The 19,986-nt window shown below is 34.3% G+C and overlaps 1 protein-coding gene and 1 long non-coding RNA gene across 5 annotated transcripts in view; one reads left to right on the plus strand and one right to left on the minus strand.

Moving 5' to 3' along the window:
* The window catches only part of LOC142234526 (uncharacterized), a 58,077-nt gene extending 52,830 nt beyond the window's left edge, over window positions 1-5,247 (minus strand). For 2 of the 4 annotated variants that reach the window (XR_012721637.1, XM_075305694.1), the window contains exon 1: window positions 727-2,450. Coding sequence is in view for 3 of the 4 variants with exons in the window: in XM_075305694.1 (XP_075161809.1) it covers window positions 727-1,129 (403 nt within the window). In the remaining variant the exon portion in view is untranslated. Of the gene's footprint in view, window positions 1-726; window positions 2,451-4,986 lie in introns of those variants that run through there. The other 2 variants (XM_075305692.1, XM_075305693.1) reach the window with 2 other exon arrangements.
* Window positions 5,248-10,468: 5,221 nt separating this feature from the next.
* Window positions 10,469-10,917, plus strand: LOC142232754 (uncharacterized). The gene is made up of 2 exons (XR_012721195.1): window positions 10,469-10,640; window positions 10,708-10,917. It is a non-coding gene; the product is annotated as an uncharacterized LOC142232754 (long non-coding RNA).
* The last annotated feature ends 9,069 nt before the right edge of the window (window positions 10,918-19,986 follow it).

Genomic DNA, 19,986 nt, shown 5'->3' on the forward strand with positions numbered 1-19,986 from the left:
CAATCGACACACGCAACTTTGCATTTATTGTTGGGTTCTATGAACTAAAGATTTTGAAAAGAGCACTTTTTCAATTCAAAGTAGAATATTTAGGGGTTTTCGTTAAGATCCGAAATGTCGATTTTGGTAACCGTCAATTGTGGTAAACAGCTAAAAAGCTATGTTGGGCAGCAAATATAAAATCGATTTGTTGAATTGAAAGATTATCGAAAAAGGACTTTGACTTTTTTGAGATTTTGCTGTCATCTCAAAAGACAGTACGCATTATTTAATTAATTACCACATATTAAACTAGTAATTTAAAAAAGGTAACCACGAAAATAAAGTGATTTTCGAAGCCAAAAACGAAAATAGTACTGGCTTTAATGATTGAAATAACAATTATTTACGAGAATTGCGATTTAACAATAACATTTTTCGCAAATAAAATAAAAGCAAGAAAATAATTTGCTTAAAAATAAAAGAATGACAACTGACTGTAACGTATGTGGTATGAATAACTAATGGATATGTGAAAATAAAAAAGATAAAAAAAACAATATATTGGTTGGAAAAATCTACATCTACGAAACAAAGCCAGCTTAAAAGCGGCAAAAGCAACAGTGAATAGGAATAGTAAAAAAAGCAAACCACAATAAATAATGATAACTCTGTTAGGAGTGAGACAAAAGAAATACTAGTCAAATAACAATAGCAAATGATTTGCATATAACGTTTTATTATTACCTTTTGGACTAATGCACAGTGGTGGTTTGGCAAGACACAGTTTAACATTTGAGTCATCTACCGCGGCGGCTAATCCAATTGGGGTGAAACTTGATGTGTATTGTTCTGAATGTGATGACAAACCCACCGAAGAAGGTGGATGCCGAAAGTTATGGTGATGATCTGAGGCCTCATTTATGACATCATCGATCTTTTTAATATTCTCGGGTGTGGAGTCCATTTTCTCTCGTTCACTTTCAGAAAAGGAGTCAGGTGTAAGCGGAGATTGTAGTTCTTTAGCGCCTGTAGCACAGGCTAATTCCTGTTCGGATGGCGGCGATAAAGGTGTAGTTGAGTTCGAATTGGAAATTAGTCCATCCTCAGCCGTTTTCACATTGTCCGGTAACGTGGCATATGATGTCATATTTTTGATTGTCTTTTTTTACGTTAAGCTAGACAAAATTTCTTTTAGACAGCAGTTGGCCTCTTTGAAAATGTTGTCATGTGTCGTGCACAAGGGTGTATTGTGTATTGTACAGGTGTGGTGGCTGCTTTTTTGTCAAGGGTTTGGCTCGAGCTTTACATTTACCATAACAAAAATATGCATTTGTGCGTTTTCTAAGTTTATTATTCTAAATTTCGTAGTTATGTCTATAAATATGTGAGTGTGTGTGGGCATGTACGTATGTTTAATGTATCACTTCCAAGCTGCAAAGCCTTTATTCGCAAATCCAAATTTGACAAATCCTTTCGTTCCTTTGGCCACAATGTTTTTCTCCGTTTCGTTTTGTTTTTTTTCGTATTTTGTTGACCCTTGCCTTTTTCTTATTTTGCTTCAAAACTTACGTAGTCAATTTTCATAAGCAAGTTAGGGAAGAGATATGAATTTTATAAAATCATTTGGGTATTTTTTTAAGCTTAGTTCGTTCGTCCTGCAATATTGCAAATTACTGGGTTTTGTGTCTCGGGTATGTGTTACTAAATATTGTTCTTCTTTTAGTTTTTGGGCACCATTTTTCACTAGCAATAGTGAAGCTAGCTGGCTCTTGGTTTGGAATTTAATAGCCTGTACCGGCCATTTCGTGATGTTGCTGTTACAAATTGAGCTATATTAAAAAAGGAAGAAAGAATGTTCGTAGACAATCAACAAGGAAGTAGATTTAAGTTTTGGCCGCTAATCATTTTACATTCTTATCGACAAGTAAGAAATCACACAGTCAATAAAACGAATTTATCATACAAATATTTGAACACATTTTCTATATAGGTTTTGAGATATGACGCGCTATTTTCTACACAATGCCCAGCAGTAAAGAATCACAAGAAAAACGAATTTTCTGTTTCGAAATTTATACGATCAATCACTCAAGGGCGCACTATCACTTTCTCCTAATTGGAAACGTGAATTTGTTTAGATTTGTTTGTCGTATTTTCTATTTCCAACATCAGCAAAAAATACAATTTGGCTTAGCACTGTTTGTTTTTATTTGGTTTTTGTTTTTGATTATTTTACAACGTATTTCGGGCCTTTTGGAAGTACATTTCTATGTGCTTCAGTCACTGTGTGCATGTGCGCGTGTGGTACGGTGATAATGAACTTAGCACATTTTACGTTGATGTGCCTTTCTTGGTTGCTTTGTTCTTGTTCAATTTTATTTGCTCGTTCTTGTTAACGTATTTGTCCACACCTTCTTGTTCCGCACGACAACCCGAATATGCGTCACGATTGATATAAGGCACTTGACTGTGGCACTATGGCCTAAAGGGGCTATAGTCTTTTGGCCAAGTTGGTTGTCATTACTCACACAAACGAACTTTGAAATAGAGAGAGAGTGAGTGAGAGCGAGTATCGGTGGAGAAAAAATTCTTATTGGACTTAGAGATGTTAACCAACATCAGTAATCGGTACAAAGAAATGCAGTAATTCATTTCCTTTACATAGATGTCGGCATTACGATAAAAATGCAAAAAATTATATGAAGACGATTATATTTTCTCCAATCTTGTCAAACCTTGGATGGAAAAGTTTTAAAGCGTTGATTGTGTTCAATTTCAAAAAAGACTACTTTTATTAAGTTCGAGTTTAAGGTGGGTATTAATTTCGAGTTTAGCCGCTAAAGCTGAGTACTATGTTCAGTTTTCAAGCTGAAAACCAGCTATTTTTCACGGTTACTTTTCTTAATTAATTAATTTAGAAATATAAAATGATTATCAATCAATTCATTGGATCTTTGCCATCCATTATTTGATAAGACTTGATAAAAATATAATAGTCTTCATAAATATTTTTGTACTTTTAATTTAGTGTTTTGGTGAAAAAAAACCGAACATAGTAATCACCTTAAAATCGTAATTTTTCACGTTTACTTTTCTTTAATAATCCATTTTATGGAATACAAATTTGTGAAAATTTGCATTGGGCTATTCCCCATCAAGTTATAATGAAATCTGCAACAAATATGTATAATTGTGTGCCTTTTTTACTGATTTAGTTTGCCTTGTTTTCGAGATATCGACATCTGAAAATCGGTATTTTCCTTTATATTTTTGTTAATTCTGACAGAAATTTTTCATGAAATTAATGAAATTTGTGCTTTTTTGAATTTTTGTAAAAATATATTTTAAAGAGAAAATATTAAGTAAAAATTTTGTCGGAAGAGCGTAGTTTTCGAGATACCGACCCTTGAAAATTGGCGTATAGGTGGCCGGCTTCGGCCGGGGTTTGAGACTTTCTCCTATGGACAGGATCCAAAGTAGGCTAACGCGAACCAAAGTGGATAAGTCGACGGCCTTCGGCCGGGGTTTGAGACTTTCTCCTATGGACAGAGTCCAAAGTGGGCTAACGCTAACACAGGACCTCTCCGGGTCCATGTTATTCTAAATATATTACTTTTAGCATGATTATGTGCGATTGATACTAAATCCAATATGCGTGATAATGAAAACTTTAGGGGTCCGTAACTCCGAAAATAGGTCTTTTCGACAAAAAGTGGCATATTAAGGTGGGTACTAAGTTCGAGATTAGCCGCTAAAATCGCTAAAGTGAAAACTAAATCAGTAAGAAAAAGGCATAAAATTATACATATTTGTTGCAAATTTTTTTATAACTTGATGGGGAAAAGCCCAAAGCAAATTTTCACAAAGTTTGTATTCCTTAAAATGGATTATTAAAGAAAAGTAATCATGAAAAAATGACGATTTTAGCAGCTAAACTCGAACTTAATACCCACCTTTACGTTTTGTGTTTAGAATCGAAAAGTCTTCAAATTGGACCAATCGGACCACTTGTACTAAAGTAGATTTAAGCCTTTAGCCTAGTACTAAGATCACGTTTTCGCACGAAAAACTGTTATACTCCATATAAAAAACGTTAGCGATGAATAAATGCGAAATCTTTGTTTTGAGCATTTTCAGACACATATTTATACAACCCTAGATTTTTCGAACGAAAAAATAGGCAGGTTTATTATTTCGCATAAATAAGTTAACATCCATGGGTTTGAGGCCCTATTTACGGAGATAGATGAAGATATTCGTTTTTCGCAGAAACGAACTTAGTACTAAGCATTAGCGCGGTATAAATGCGAAATCTTTATTTTGAGCATTTTCCAACAAATATTTATACAACCCTGGAAAAAATAGGAAGGCATATTATTTCGCATAAATAAGTTAACATCTCTGGGTTTGAGACCCTAAAAGTCTTGAATATTTAAATTTGTTTAAAAATCGTTATATTAATTTGAAGAGGTATGAACCAAACAAACAATTGAAAGTGTTTATTTTCTTTAAAATTAGTTATTAAAGGAAAGTATCGGTAACAAGCGCTATTTTGCGCAATAATGCGATCTTAATGCCCACCTTTATTCTTAATTTTTCGAACTGCCCAACGTAGTTTGACACCGACGGGTCATCCTATATGCTTGTTATCTATACCGTAGTTGTGATGCGAGAACACAATCCTGCAAGAGGTTGGTTAATCACAAAATAATAAAATATTCATTAAACTTGCAACACTACCAATCCCTCTCTCTTTCGCTCTCACAAACAAATTCCAGTTATAGTTCTCTCAAATGGTAATAATTAAATGAAGTCTTCAATCATATAAGCAATTGGATTTAATAAACGTTTTGCCTTGAAGATGATAGGTGCAGAACACTTTATAGAAACATTACAAAAACTGGAAAACATACGATATTATAATATTTATGAAAATCAAGATAATCGATGAGACTACTGCCCAAACTACACACACACATCCATACACCACAATTGTATACCAACATTTTGCACACCAGACAAGAGGCCACCATACACTTGCCAATTGGATTCTTTTGCTCGCTGTCATCGCAATTTTTCCTATGTAAAGGCATTCATGCACTTGATTTTTCAACATATTCGGTGTATCATATTCTATCTATTTCATTCATATCAAATATATTTTTATGTATGACTTTTATTTCGCGACAATTTTTAACACCGATTTACATTTTTTAGCACTTTTAGGCAATTTAATTAACTAATTTTAACAAAAATATTTAAGCAACCACCCACCACCAAAAACCAAAGTCGACTCTGTTATTCTAACGTCGTCATGATATTATGAGAGAGTCCAGGGTATACTTATTTTCAGGTAGAGCTAAAAACACAAAAAGAACTTCCTTCATGCAACCCTGTGTGCTTAGAAGAGGTGGTGTGCACGTGAGTAATATTTTACTCACGCACACTCACGACGGAAAAATCTTATTCACGTACACACACGAAAAGAAAATTTGTGCTACGCACACTCACGAACGAAAATGACGTGATTCACGAAAAATATCGCAACTCACGAAAAATGTTGTGACTCACGAATAATTTTATGAGTAATTTAACATAGCGACGTGTCTGAAAACATGAGCATAATTAAAACGGAGCGCTATTAAAATCTTAACATCCCAAATGTTACTAAACTTGTAAATGAATTCAACTCGTAAGCGTTTTATGTGCGAAGGCGGGATTATTTTCGTGAGCGTATTTTTCCGAATTTCGTTACGAGGGCTGTCACCCGGGATAAATCCCGTCCCGAAAATCCCGGGATTTCGTCCTGGGAAATAACTCAGCTGGAAAATTGAGAAGTACCGCAACAGTCATGCCTTCATAACCCATAGACTCGTAATGCGCTTTACAGACTATCAGTTATTCCGGACGGCAGTGTCTCGAACATATCCCATATATTGTGCACATTATAAGTTAAGTCCGAAGGCATAATCGATACTGCTGTATGTTTATGGGATCGATAACACATTTACCGATTATTTAGTCATCGCCGATAAGTCGTATCGAGCCGACACACTGTAAGATTCTTTACAAACACCGACATTCCGTCCGTCCATATTGTTACATGCCATATTAAGCGCTAGGAGGAGTCAGCAACACCAGCTAGCTCGGACGGTTTCTCTTGGGGTGTGTCCATCCCGACCCCCCTAGCCCAATGCATCTACAATAATTCATATAGGTAACATCACAAAAATCTACATAACAAACACTTACATCGATGCACACATTCCGATAACACATTTACCGATTATTTAGTCATCGCCGATAAGTCGTATCGAGCCGACACACTGTAAGATTCTTTACAAACACCGACATTCCGTCCGGAATAACTGATAGTCTGTAAAGCGCATAAGTGACACTGCAACAATCGCCAACTGTGATGAGGGAAGCGTATGAAGAAGTATGAAATGTACATTAAAGTATTTTGCCATCACTACCCTTCCAACATTTTTTGAATTTGGGGGCGCTTCTGAGAAACCCCACTACGTCGAAAACAGTCGTATACGATATCCAAAACTCCTCGGAAAAGCGCCGTCACTATTGAGAAGTTGTACCACGCCAAGTTACTACAAAAAAGTATCGCATGAGTGCAATTATTAGGTGCCCTTCTGGATACATTTAGAAAGACGCCAATAGGAGCCCCTTCAAACAATCAGACAAAGTGCATTTTAAGATAGTTGTAAAAGAAACATTGTGGTCATATAAAACACGATTGTTTAGATGTTTATTGATTTTATGAAACATTTATAAATTCTCATAAATATAACATTTATACGACTATCACATCACATTTAACATATTTTTATGCATTAATAAAAGATTGATGTAGAGTTACAAGTTGCAAGTTACATGTTGTAGCGTCTATCAGCCAGTGCTTTTATTTCCAATGGAGGCAACGTGCCTGGAAAAATATTTGAAAAACTATCACTTTATTCTATTTGGAAAGTCAAAAATTTTTCACCAAAATACCTTTCACAATTTTAAGCGAAATAACTATATTTTCAGCACTTCATTATCATTTTTATTTAAATAAATTATAAGAAGCTAGTTGTGCTTGGTAAAGTGGCTCTTGTAACAATAGTGATGGCAAAATACTTTCATGCGAATAGTGATGGCAAAATACTATCACAGTTGGCGATTGTTGCAGTGTCACTTACGAGTCTGTGGTAGCGATGAGGATGAAATGGAACTTTGAAATGCTAGCAGGGTATTGTTACAAGAGCCATTTAATATTTTGTGAAACTCCAAGAGCAACTAGCTTCTTATAATTTATTTAAATAAAATCGATAATGAAGTGCTGAAAACATAGTTATAAGAGCGAAATCTGTCGATTTTATATATCCCTGCCAGCATTTCCAAATGGAATGAAGTGATTGTTTTTCAGATATTTTACAGACACGCTGCCTCCATCGAGAAAAAAACAGTGGCTGATAGACGCTGCAATACGTAACTTGCCACTTGTGAATCCCCTGCCAGCATTTCAAAGTTCGCTACCACAGACTCGTAAGTGACACTGCAACAAGCGCCAACTGTGATGGGGTATTTTGCCATCACTACTGTCACATGAACCATTTTATATTTTGTGAAATACCAAGCTTCCAACCACCACTAGCTTCTTATAATTTATTTAAATAAAATCGATAATGATAATAATGAAGTGCTGAAAACATAGTTGTTATGCTTAAAATAAAATTTGGCACTTTTGACTATAGGGCCAATTGTTCTCCTTGTGCAAAATTTCAAGCAAAATAGGGTAAAACTCTGGCTTCTGGCCTCATATTAGTGCATATCGGGCGAATGATATATATGGGAGATATGTCGATAACCGATTTACTCCAAAATCAATAGGGTTCTATTGCGACCCAAAAAAACATACTTATGCGAAATTTAAAGTCGATTGAACTACAATTGCGACCTAGACTTTGATCACAAAAATGTGTTCACAGACAGACGAACGGACGGACATGGCTAGATCGACTCAGGGGCCGACCCTGAGCAATATTGCCAAAGAAACCATGTCTATCTCGTCTCCTTCTGGGTGTTGCAAACACCCACCTTATACACGGTTGAAAAAGACTGTTTTTCATATGTTTGGCTATAAACATTATATGTTTGGAACACAAATTTTTAAACACAATATTTTTGAGTGCAAGCATATAATGTTCATAAACTAGCATAACATGTTTGGGACATATATGTTAATATGTTAGAACATATTATGTTTGGGACATAAAATGTTTTTAAATATAATATGCTTGGATGCAAACATATATTAATTTAGAAATAGCCTATAAACATATATGTGTTTAGTAGCTTGGAGCGCTATTTAACAGGGAGCGATATTGAATTAAGTTGGTGGTTGTTGCTTGTTATTACAAAATTAACATTTTATTTTTCCTTGGGCAATTGATCAGCTACTTCTTTGATCCTTACAAACTGTGTGGTCCGCTGTTCGAATCCCCATCCGGCAAAAGGTAAAATTAAAAAATCATAAAATTGAATAATTTCTTCTACAATGTTTGTATTACAGAAAAAGGTGCTAAGAACTAAAAAATCTCGTGGAAGTGAGAAAGATGTCGGGGAATATACAATTGGGCAGAAACAAAATTTTGAGCATTCAGGTCGAAAACCTATGTTGTTAGCACCTATATTACCTGTTTATTTTCATAATTCATTATGATTGTAAATATATAAATAAATAAATAAAATTTTGAGCACAATATTGTTTGGGAGAATTTTTTTTAAGCATATAATATTTTTGGGTGCAAAATGCTTCCAAACATATTATATGTTCACATAATAACATATTGTTTTTTGGAAGACAACATTATTGAATTTGGATGCAAAAATACAAAATATTTGGAACTTAGACTACCCAAACATATATTGTTTAGACCAATATACTTTCAAACATATTATATATTGGAAGAGATCAAACATATAAATGTTTGGGCAATACCCAAAAATATATATGCTTGAAGCAAAATATGTTTGGGAGTATATGTTACAGAAGCGATTTTTTGTGAGCGTGTAGGTGGGCATTAAGTTCGAGTTTAGCCGCTAATTTTCACTAAAGTGAAAACTAAAGCAGTAAAAAAAGTCAGAAAATTATATACATTTGTTGCAGATTTCATTATAACTTGATGGGGAATAACCCAAAGCAAATTTTCACAAAGTTTGTATTCCTTAAAATGGATTATTTAAGAAAAGTAATCGTGAAAAAATGACTATTTTAGCGGCTAAACTCGAACTTAATACCCACCTATACGCACTAACTTATAATACCCTGTTCCAAAGTGTGGCGCCCCTGCCAGCATTTCAAAGTTACATTTCATCCCCATCGCTACCATAGACTCTTAATTGACACTGCAACAATCGCCAACTGTGGTGGGGGAAGCATATGAAAAAATATGAAATGTACATGAAAGTATTTTGCCATCACTATTGTTACAAGAGCCATTTTATGTTTTGTGAAACACCAAGCGTAACTAGCTTCTTATAGTTTATTTAAATAAAATCGATAATGAAGTGCTGAAAACGTAGTTATTTCGCTTAAAATTGTTAAAGGTATATTGGTGAACAATTTTTAACTTTCCAAATGAAATAAAGTGATTGTTTTTCAGATAATTTACAGACACGCTGCCTCTATCGAGAATAAAAACACTGGCTGATAGACGCTGCAGCATGTACCTTGCCACTTGTAAATCAACATCATTCATTGTGATAGTGGTATAAATGTTATATTTATAAGGATTTATAAATGTTTAATCAAATTAATAAACATCTAAACAATCGTGTTTCACTTGACCACAATGATTCTTTTACAACTATCTTAAAATGCGCTTTTTCTGATTGTTTGAAGGGGCTCTTATTGGCGTCGTTCTAAATTTACTAAAAAATGCGCTTAATAATTGCACTCATGCGATACTTTTTTGTAGTAACTTGGCGTGGTACAACTTCTCAATAGTGACGGCGCTTTTCCGACGAGTTTTGGATGTCGTATACGATTGTTTTCGACGTGGGAAGCGCCATCAAATTCAAAAAATGTTGGCAGGGTATAAAAAGTTTTTTTTTTTTTATTTATTATAGTTTATCCCATCTCCCACCCCTATTCCCAAGTCCACCGTTGCGGAGAGAGGGATGTGGACCGTGGAGGGATACCATCTCCAATCCCAAGTCTCCTCAATTTCTCGGCGGGCGTAAATAATAGAAACATCATGGCATCAGCTAGCAATTGTTGCAACAATTCACACATTCTGGCTGATGCAATGATGTTTCCATTCTATTTGAGGCCCGTCAGAAATCCTGAAAGAAAAAAGAGAAGAATAGATTAATAAGGGATTTTGGAAGAAGCAGTCCCTGCCAGCATTTCAAAGTTCCATTTCATCCTCATCGCTACCACAGACTCGTAAATGTCACCACAACCATCGCGAACTGTGGTGGGGGAAGCATATCAAAAAGTACAAAATGTACATGAAAGTATTTTGCCATCACTACTGTTAGAAGAGCCATTTTATTTTTTGTGAAACGCCAAGCGCAACCAGCTTGTTATATTTTATTTAAATAAAAACGAAAATAAAGTTCTGAAAACATAGATAGTACGCTTAAAATTGTGAAAGGTATATGGTGAACAATTTTCGACTTTCCAAATAGAATAAAGTGATCGTTTTTCAAAATTTTTTCCAGGCACGCGGTCTCCATCGAAAATAAACAAAATGGCTGATAGACGCTGCAATATGTAACTTGCTACTTAAAACTCAACATCATTCTTTTATTAATGCAAAAAATTATGTTAAATGTGATGAGACAAACCGAAAAATGTTATATTTATAAGAAATTATAAATGTTTAATCAAATCAATAAACATCTACACAATCGTGTTTTACTTGACCACAATGATTCTTCTACAATTACCTTAAAATGTACTTTTTCTGATAGTTTGCAGGGGTTCTTATTGGCGTCCTTCGAAATTGATATAAATAGGCACCTAATAATTGCACTGATGATAAACTTTTTCGTAGTAACTTGGCGTGGTACAACTTCTCAATAGTGACGGCGCTTTTCCGACGAGTTTTTGATGTCGTATATGATTGTTTTCGACGTAGTGGGGATTCTCAGAAGCGCCCCCAAATTCAAAAAATGTTGGCAGGGGTAGGACGGGTATCCAAGGCAGCGAAATCCTGAAAGGAAAAGAACAAAATTAAATTAGAAAATAGCATGAAGACAAACCAGCGTGTACTTACCCACTCAGATGTTTATATGTATTTCTTTTATCAAGGGGGTGGGAGAGGATATGAATTGAGAAACGCTCCGATTAGATTTTGTTAGAGCGACAGTTGTTAGTGCAACGCAACGCGACGCCCAAATATTGTTTCAAACCCACAATTGACCACCTATCTTGGCGAGGTCTAGCCCATATCCTTATAACATTGCTATTGCTAAGTAGCAAACATTAATTTTTTACCAATACCTGTAATATCAAATAATAAATTCACTTTAGCCAATTTGCATTAAATTGGCTTAAATTTACTAACACTGTGTTTCGTCGTAGGGTTTTATATTAATTGTACACGCTCACAAAAAATCGCTTCTGTAACATATACTCCCAAACATATTTTGCTTCAAGCATATATATTTTTGGGTATTGCCCAAACATTTATATGTTTGATCTCTTCCAATATATAATATGTTTGAAAGCATATTAGTCTAAACAATATATGTTTGGTAGTCTAAGTTCCAAACATTTTGTATTTTTGCATCCAAATTCAATAATGTTGTCTTCCAAAAAACAATATGTTATTATGTGAACATATAATATGTTTGGAAGCATTTTGCACCCAAAAATATTATATGCTTAAAAAAAATTCTCCCAAACAATATTGTGCTCAAAATTTTATTTATTTATTTATATATTTACAATCATAATGAATTATGAAAATAAACAGGTAATATAGGTGCTAACAACATAGGTTTTCGACCTGAATGCTCAAAATTTTGTTTCTGCCCAATTGTATATTCCCCCACATCTTTCTCACTTCCACGAGATTTTTTAGTTCTTAGCACCTTTTTCTGTAATACAAACATTGTAGAAGAAATTATTCAATTGTATGATTTTTTTTATTTTAATTTTACCTTTTGCCGGACGGGGATTCGAACAGCGGACCACACAGTTTGTAAGGATCAAAGAAGTAGCTAAGCAATTGCCCAAGGAAAAAAAAGTTAATTTTGTAATAACAATCAACAACCACCAACTTAATTCAATATCGCTCCCTGTTAAATAGCGCTCCAAGCTACTAAACACATATATGTTTATAGGCTATTTCTAAATTAATATATGTTTGCATCCAAGCATATTATATTTACAAACATTTTATGTCCCAAACATAATATGTTCTAACATATTAACATATATGTCCCAAACATGTTATGCTAGTTTATGAACATTATATGCTTGCACTCAAAAATATTGTGTTTAAAAAATTTGTGTTCCAAACATATAATGTTTATAGCCAAACATATGAAAAACAGTCTTTTTCATCCGTGTGGACAATAGTAAAATGGTACACATTATAAAACTTCAAACGTTAACCACAATTAGTATTTGTTTGATTATGCAATAGCATTTGTGAACAAGCAACACTTTTAGTAATGTACCTTTTAAGGTGGGTTCGAGTTTAGCCGCTAAAATCGCAATTTTTCACGATTACTTTTCTCTAGTTACTGGATTGCATTCGCGTACTTTTCAGCAATTTTAAGCAAAGAGACTTACTCTTTTGCTAGTTTTTATTGGATAATTATTGCTAGAAAAGTACGCGAAAAGACCTAATGTTGGTTTTGACAAATGCCAACGTCGATATGTCAAACGCCAACGCCGCACAGTGTGTCCTTCCCATACATTCGACGGCCAAAAATAGAAGGAGTTGTACGAGAGTAATGAAATTTGGCACGAGTTCCTAATATAATAGAATTAAGAAAATTTCAAAGTATCGACAAAATCGGTTCAGATTTAGATATAGCTCCCATATATATCTTTCGTCCGATATGCACTTATACGGCCCTAGAAGCCAGAGTTTTACCCCAATTTGGTTGAAATTTTGCACTAGGAGTACAATTAGTAGCATAGTCTAGTGTGCCAAATTTTATTGAAATCGGTTCAGATTTAGATATAGCTCCCATATATATCTTTCGTCCGATATGAACTTATACGGCCCTAGAAGCCAGAGTTTTACCCCAATTTGGTTGAAATTTTGCACTAGGAGTACAATGAGTAGCATAGTCTAGTGTGCCAAATTTTATTGAAATCGGTTCAGATTTAGATATAGCTCCCATATATATCTTTCGTCCGATATGAACTTATACGGCCCTAGAAGCCAGAGTTTTACCCCAATTTGGTTGAAATTTTGCACTAGGAGTACAATGAGTAGCATAGTCTAGTGTGCCAAATTTTATTGAAATCGGTTCAGATTTAGATATAGCTCCCATATATATCTTTCGTCCGATATGAACTTATACGGCCCTAGAAGCCAGAGTTTTACCCCAATTTGGTTGAAATTTTGCACTAGGAGTACAATGAGTAGCATAGTCTAGTGTGCCAAATTTTATTGAAATCGGTTCAGATTTAGATATAGCTCCCATATATATCTTTCGTCCGATATGAACTTATACGGCCCTAGAAGCCAGAGTTTTACCCCAATTTGGTTGAAATTTTGCACTAGGAGTACAATGAGTAGCATAGTCTAGTGTGCCAAATTTTATTGAAATCGGTTCAGATTTAGATATAGCTCCCATATATATCTTTCGTCCGATATGAACTTATACGGCCCTAGAAGCCAGAGTTTTACCCCAATTTGGTTGACATTTTGCACTAGGAGTACAATGAGTAGCATAGTATTGTGTGCCAAATTTTATTGAAATCGGTTCAGATTTAGATATTGCTCCCGTATATATCTTTCCCATACAAATAATATTTCAAAAATGCGATATCTTCTGTAAATTTATAACTAGAATGTTTATTTTTCGCAAAAATGCATACAGCATCTATTAAATGCTGTTTTGAAAATATGAAGAAAATCAGCCCACTGTAACACCCGTCCCCCGTACAACTTAAAACTTAAAAAAAATATATTCATATAATCTCATGTGTAGAAAATTTTATTTATGCATAGGTATGTATACAATATTTTTATAATATTAAATTGAGCCGACGGGCTTTTTGGGCAGCAAATAAATCAATGACTTCTTCAGTCGGCACATTTATTCGGCGATGGACCGATATTAATGCCAATCCATTGAGTCTACTCTCGCTAGTCGAATTTCTAAGATGCGTCTTTAATCTCTTCATTGTTGAAAATGAAAGTTCGGATGAGTACGTAGTAACTGCAGGGATGGAAAATGCAGTACTATAGTACTTTTTTCAATACTTTTTCACCCCGGTTGGTACCGTAGTACCCCCGCGAATGATTAAGTACCTTTTGTGTAGACATTTTTGAATCGATATTTATTTATTTATGGTACAATATCTTCGACAAAATATTGTTACGAATTTAATAATTATAGATATAAGTTTATTTAAATTAGTTTCCGTTAATTTAAAATTTCAAATTGTAACGATAAAATTTCGCTATCACTTGTTGGAATCATCTATTCATTTCTAGTATTTTCCTGAATTTCGTTTATGTTCTTTTGTTTGCTTACCAAAATGTTAGTTCTTACTCTCTCATAGAATAGCAACCCCTTTGCTTTGTTATTCTGCATTCTCATTTCATCTCATTGTCTATTGTCATTATTGTTGTTGTTGTAGTAATGCGAGCATATATCTATGTGAGTGTGTATGTGTTTGGCAGCCACCAGGTAAACAACTTAATGGTCGTAGATCCTTCTAGCATTGTCTGAGAATGTTCTGGCGTTGCCAGAATATTGTAGTGCTACCAGAATGTTCTCGTATTGCCACACCGTCATATATAAAAGCGCTCGCATGCTGCTAACGAGTCAGTCTTAATTAAAGCGTCAAACGAATAACTTCAGTGTGAACGAATTGTAAAGTGTGAAGTCATAGTAAATAAATTGTAGATTGTCGTTATTTAGAAGAACTGTGTTTTAATTGTCGGGTAATTAAAAACGCCTAAATATAAAAACGTAACAATTGGTGTCGGAAGTGAAATAACGAAAAAAAAATCTACAATGAAGTTTAATGAGCTTCGTGTGGAAGACTTAAAAAAGGAATTGAGCAAACTGGACCTGCCGACAACAGGCAATAAGGCCCAGCTTCAAAAGCGTCTACTGGAAGAGTTTGAACGGCGTAATATGGACATTGCGACGCATGAGTTTGATTATAAGGAGGACATTGACGAATCAATACTCGTCAATACCAGCAGTGTAGAAAATCCATCTGTGGCTTCAAGTGTTGTGGATTACACCTCAATGCTCAATGTTTTAAGCAAAATGATGGAAGAAAACTCTAGAAAAATCATGGATGAGAATTCTAGAAAAATGGAAGAAAATTCTAGAAAAATGGAAGAAAATTCTAGAAAAATGGAAGAAAATTCTAGAAAATTGCTGAAAGAAAATGCCCTACAAATGGAAGCAAATTCTAGAAAAATGGAAGAAAATTCTAGAAAATTGGAAGAAAAATTCGACGAAAATTCTAGAATGGTCAACGAAAAATTACAACAAATTTCTGAAGGCATGGAGAATCGTGTGGACCATATAAAAAATCAAATTGTGGAATTGGATAAGAAATTTGTGGTTCACGATGAAAAATTTCTACACCTTGAGAAAAAAATGTCAGAGCTGGAAATTAAAGGTGGTCCAGTGCGCGTCATCGAGGGCTCAAAAATCAAAACTCCTGTTTTCGATGGCTCAACGTCATTTGATGTCTTCAAATTCCAATTCGAAATGGTTGCTTGTAGAAATTTGTGGAATGACGATGATAAAGCAATTGAACTTCTATTGGCATTAAAGGGCAATGCTGCTGATGTGATACAAAGCATTCCCGCTGCTTCTAGAAATAACTATAATGAAGTAATAGCGGCACTTCAACGCAAGTATGGTGGAGAGCACAAGCAGGACATCTTCAGAATGGAATTGAGAGGAAGAATCCAGAAATCGAATGAAACCCTACAAGATTTCGCAACAGAAGTTGAGCGGCTAGTGCTTTTGACATACCCAGGTGAGAGTCATCCTCTTGTGGACCGCATCAAGATTGAAACCTTCGTCAATGGAATTCGAGACCCAGATATAAAATGTGCAACATATGCGTCACAAAAGGCTACATTCGCTGAAACAGTAACATTCGCACTTGCACAGGAGACTGCGAGATTGCTAGCGCGGCCTCAAATTCACAAGGTACGTAAAGTAGAGACAGAGTGTGATGAATCAAAGTCCGTTATTGAGTCGATAAAAGAGGCCATGAAGCAGGCAATGCAAGAAATGAAGCAAGAGGCAAATAAATCCCGGATCAAATGCTATAACTGTGATAAGCCGGGACATCTAGCTCGAGAATGCAAAGCACGACGCAAACGGTCAAGGTCCACATCACCATCTCCATTAAACAATAGCCATAAGAAGGTGACCCCACAGTCAAGTGAGTCACCTTTAAACTAAATCGAGCTAGTTCAGCGGGGCAAGAGCTGGCTCCCACAGACGATGGCCCCACCATCTCCATAGCAATAGTTCAACAGAAAAATATGTGACGGCTGCTGTTAAAGAAAGTCAATAAGTAGTTTTCAAAACAAAAAGAAGTACTACATCTAATTATTGTTGGTAATGCCATGTAGGACTGACATCTGTTTCCGCTCAGTGTCATTTAAAAAAAAATGTATCCAATACATTTTGGTGGAATAATAAAATAAAATCTATATTTACATTCAGTTCATTCAAAAATGGCTTTTATTAATTCCATCAGAAACAGTCATTAAATAAATCAATAAATTGCCTTTCCTTTTTTTACATAAATAAAAAGAGCAGAAGTAATTGCTTGTTATTCAAACAAACAATCTCAGCTTTAATTTTTTTTGTATCAGCGTTGCTTCTATTTTAGATTTTTTTTAAGAACAAATTTCTTTGAGTGTATGATACCTACTATATTCGAGCTGAGTCTCTAGTTGCTAGAGCCCGTATGAATAAGTCTATTATAATTTATAATTATAATAAATTAATTAATAAATAAGTAGCATTATATCATGGTTTAACATACATTAAACATTTTTTTTGTAGATTTCCCAAAGAAAATTAAACCCGAATTTGGTTCAAGACAATACCCTTATTGTTATGAGGTACTTTCTTTAAAGGCAAATGAAATTATGTTGCAACATGATTAGAAATATTATTAATCCGTTTTGTGTTCCCAAAGATAAAATAGGAAATCTTCAATTCTGAGAACAAATGAACTATCAAATGTATATTGCCAAGTCAAAAGAAGACACTCTGTAACTATTGTGAATGATTCTATATATTTTTGGAAATTGATAGTAATTAGATAAACAATTATTGACTCGGAACAACATTTGGCATGAACACAGTACCACCACATTGTACACAAAAGTAAACATTAGCAAAGACTTCCGTTCTTCATCTAGATGGAATGGAATATATAACAATATTCCCTTTCCTATTTTCGAAGATATGTTATCCAAGAAAAGAAAAATGGATGTAGGCATTAGCAAAATTTCTTTTATTTGAATACATAACATACGTACATGTTGCTTAATTTATTATAGTCCATGGGAATAAGTTGACCAGAATCCACAACTTCCAGGTTCCGGCACCTGTGGAATGTTGATGTTTGACGTCCTATGCCAACAGATTTCATCCACCCTTTTGGATATGATTCTTGTTTTGACTTGCCAATGCACTCTTTGTGGATGAGTGTGTTCATTAATTAGACTCCTTGTGGCCAAGCCTCTATCTGTATCTTCCTCAGAGCGAATGACCACTATTCGTTTTATTTTTATTTTCAGTAATTGCCAGACGATGCGGACGTATTTATATTGAAAGGCAGTTGAATTTTATGTGATGTGATATGGCCACTACTAATTTGGATTGAATTATATTTGGCCAACATACAGAAATTAAATAGATTTTGGCTAAATTTGTAATTCAATGTGGTCTTTGTGGTGGCTTGGCTTACAAATGTTCTTAATTCTGACAGGTCAGTTGTTTTTACAGGGTTGTTTAACGTATCAAGTTTTCCATATGTTTTCTGAATCACCTGTATGTGAACAGATGGAATTTATGGTACGCATGCGAGCATGGATTATTATTAATTGGAGTAGAAAAGGAGAATGTAGAACCGACTATGTATGATATCCCACCATACTAAGTCCCTACGTATCTATATCCATGCTATCCACCAGATCAACAACAATCTTAGAACTTTTTTTGGATGGCCATTTAGGGATACATGTCGCCACCTATCGGGAGTTTCTGGGACCTAGAATGTATACCACTTTCGGGACTCCAGAGTTGTTGTGAGGTGTAATATATTCCATCATAAAGTAGTTTGTGTGACCTGTCTCAAAGACACAACTACAGGGACAAATTCCCAAAATAGATGGCAGTATTTATGGTTAGGACTGGAAATGTGGGGTGATCATTCATAGTTATACCGTTGTGAAGAATTGAACATTTTAGTGTGAAATACGAAGTGAAAGTCTGAGAGTAATTTGGTGAAGTTTTTTTTGTATGCTCCACTACCAAGAGTTACTTAGTAAGGAATAATAGGAAAAGTGACAAGGAACCAAGTTTGAGTTTACTCCTTTTTTTTTGGTAGATTTTGGAATCTCATATCCATCTTGTGGTCGTTTTGCTATTGCATACATTATTCGATAGGTGTTAAGATTTATACCTCGGGTAAGCAAAATATTGTGCTATTATATGATTTTTGTTGAGTAGGTTGTAATTCAAGTTGGAATTAATCCATTTCGTAGGATATCGTGGCCACAAACCTATTCACTGCACAAAGTGAAGGATATCGGCTCCATCTACCACATGTCCCGAGGAACTCATTACACTATTGGTGAGAAAGAACAGTGAGTACACGAACCACATTTCTTCAACCAAATTATTGCAATTTGCTATAAAGGGGTATATGACTCATAGTATCGACAAATAGATGGCAGTAAATGGTTATTAACAAGGGTTTTAGCCTAAAATCGTTGTATTTTGATCACGAAAGTCTAACAAAAGAATTACGAAACTCAAGACGTAAAATCCATAAAACCACGTGATATTTCTAAAACCCCGAAAACGTGACAATATTATGTAATATCAGGAAAGGAAAGTCACTCTAAAAATTCAAACGCTACAATTGCTAAAGAATATGAAAATTATTTAAAGAAACAAACATAAATTCATATTTTTTTTTTTGAAATTCAGAAACACAACACATAATTTTTTTTGCAAAAACAACAATCATATAAGAACATACATTTATTCAAAGAAATGAAAAATCTACAAGAAATCTTAAAGGGAACTAAAAATAAGTCTTCTAAAAACTGTTTAAAAATAAAAATAATAACAATAAGTGGTCAAGTAGACAAAAACTAAAGAAAATTAATATATTTTCATTTATATAAGATTGAAATAAAATTACTAGTGAACAAAAATTTACTGGCCAATTATTATTAATATTTTCATTTGCGTTTAATTTATTGTTATATTATTATGTTTTGTTTTTGTTAATTATTTGTCTCTTATTTTTACATATATATATGTTATAAGTCATTATTTTTATATTACAAAAATAATATAAATTATGTGAATTTAATTGAAAGTCAAAAACATTATGTTTTGAATTCTTAGTAAACTAAAGGTTGAGTATGTAGTTGGTTGACAAAGGAGATTCGTGCATGCTAAGGGAGGTGTTTAATCATATTCATCTTGGGCCTTAAACATCTCATTTGGATGAACACTTTTTGTTCATGTAGCGGGTGGGCTGCCCATGGAATCATTTCCATCTGATTCCAA

Source organism: Haematobia irritans, chromosome 4, assembly GCF_050003625.1.
Source record: "Haematobia irritans isolate KBUSLIRL chromosome 4, ASM5000362v1, whole genome shotgun sequence".
Lineage (NCBI taxonomy): Eukaryota > Metazoa > Arthropoda > Insecta > Diptera > Muscidae > Haematobia > Haematobia irritans.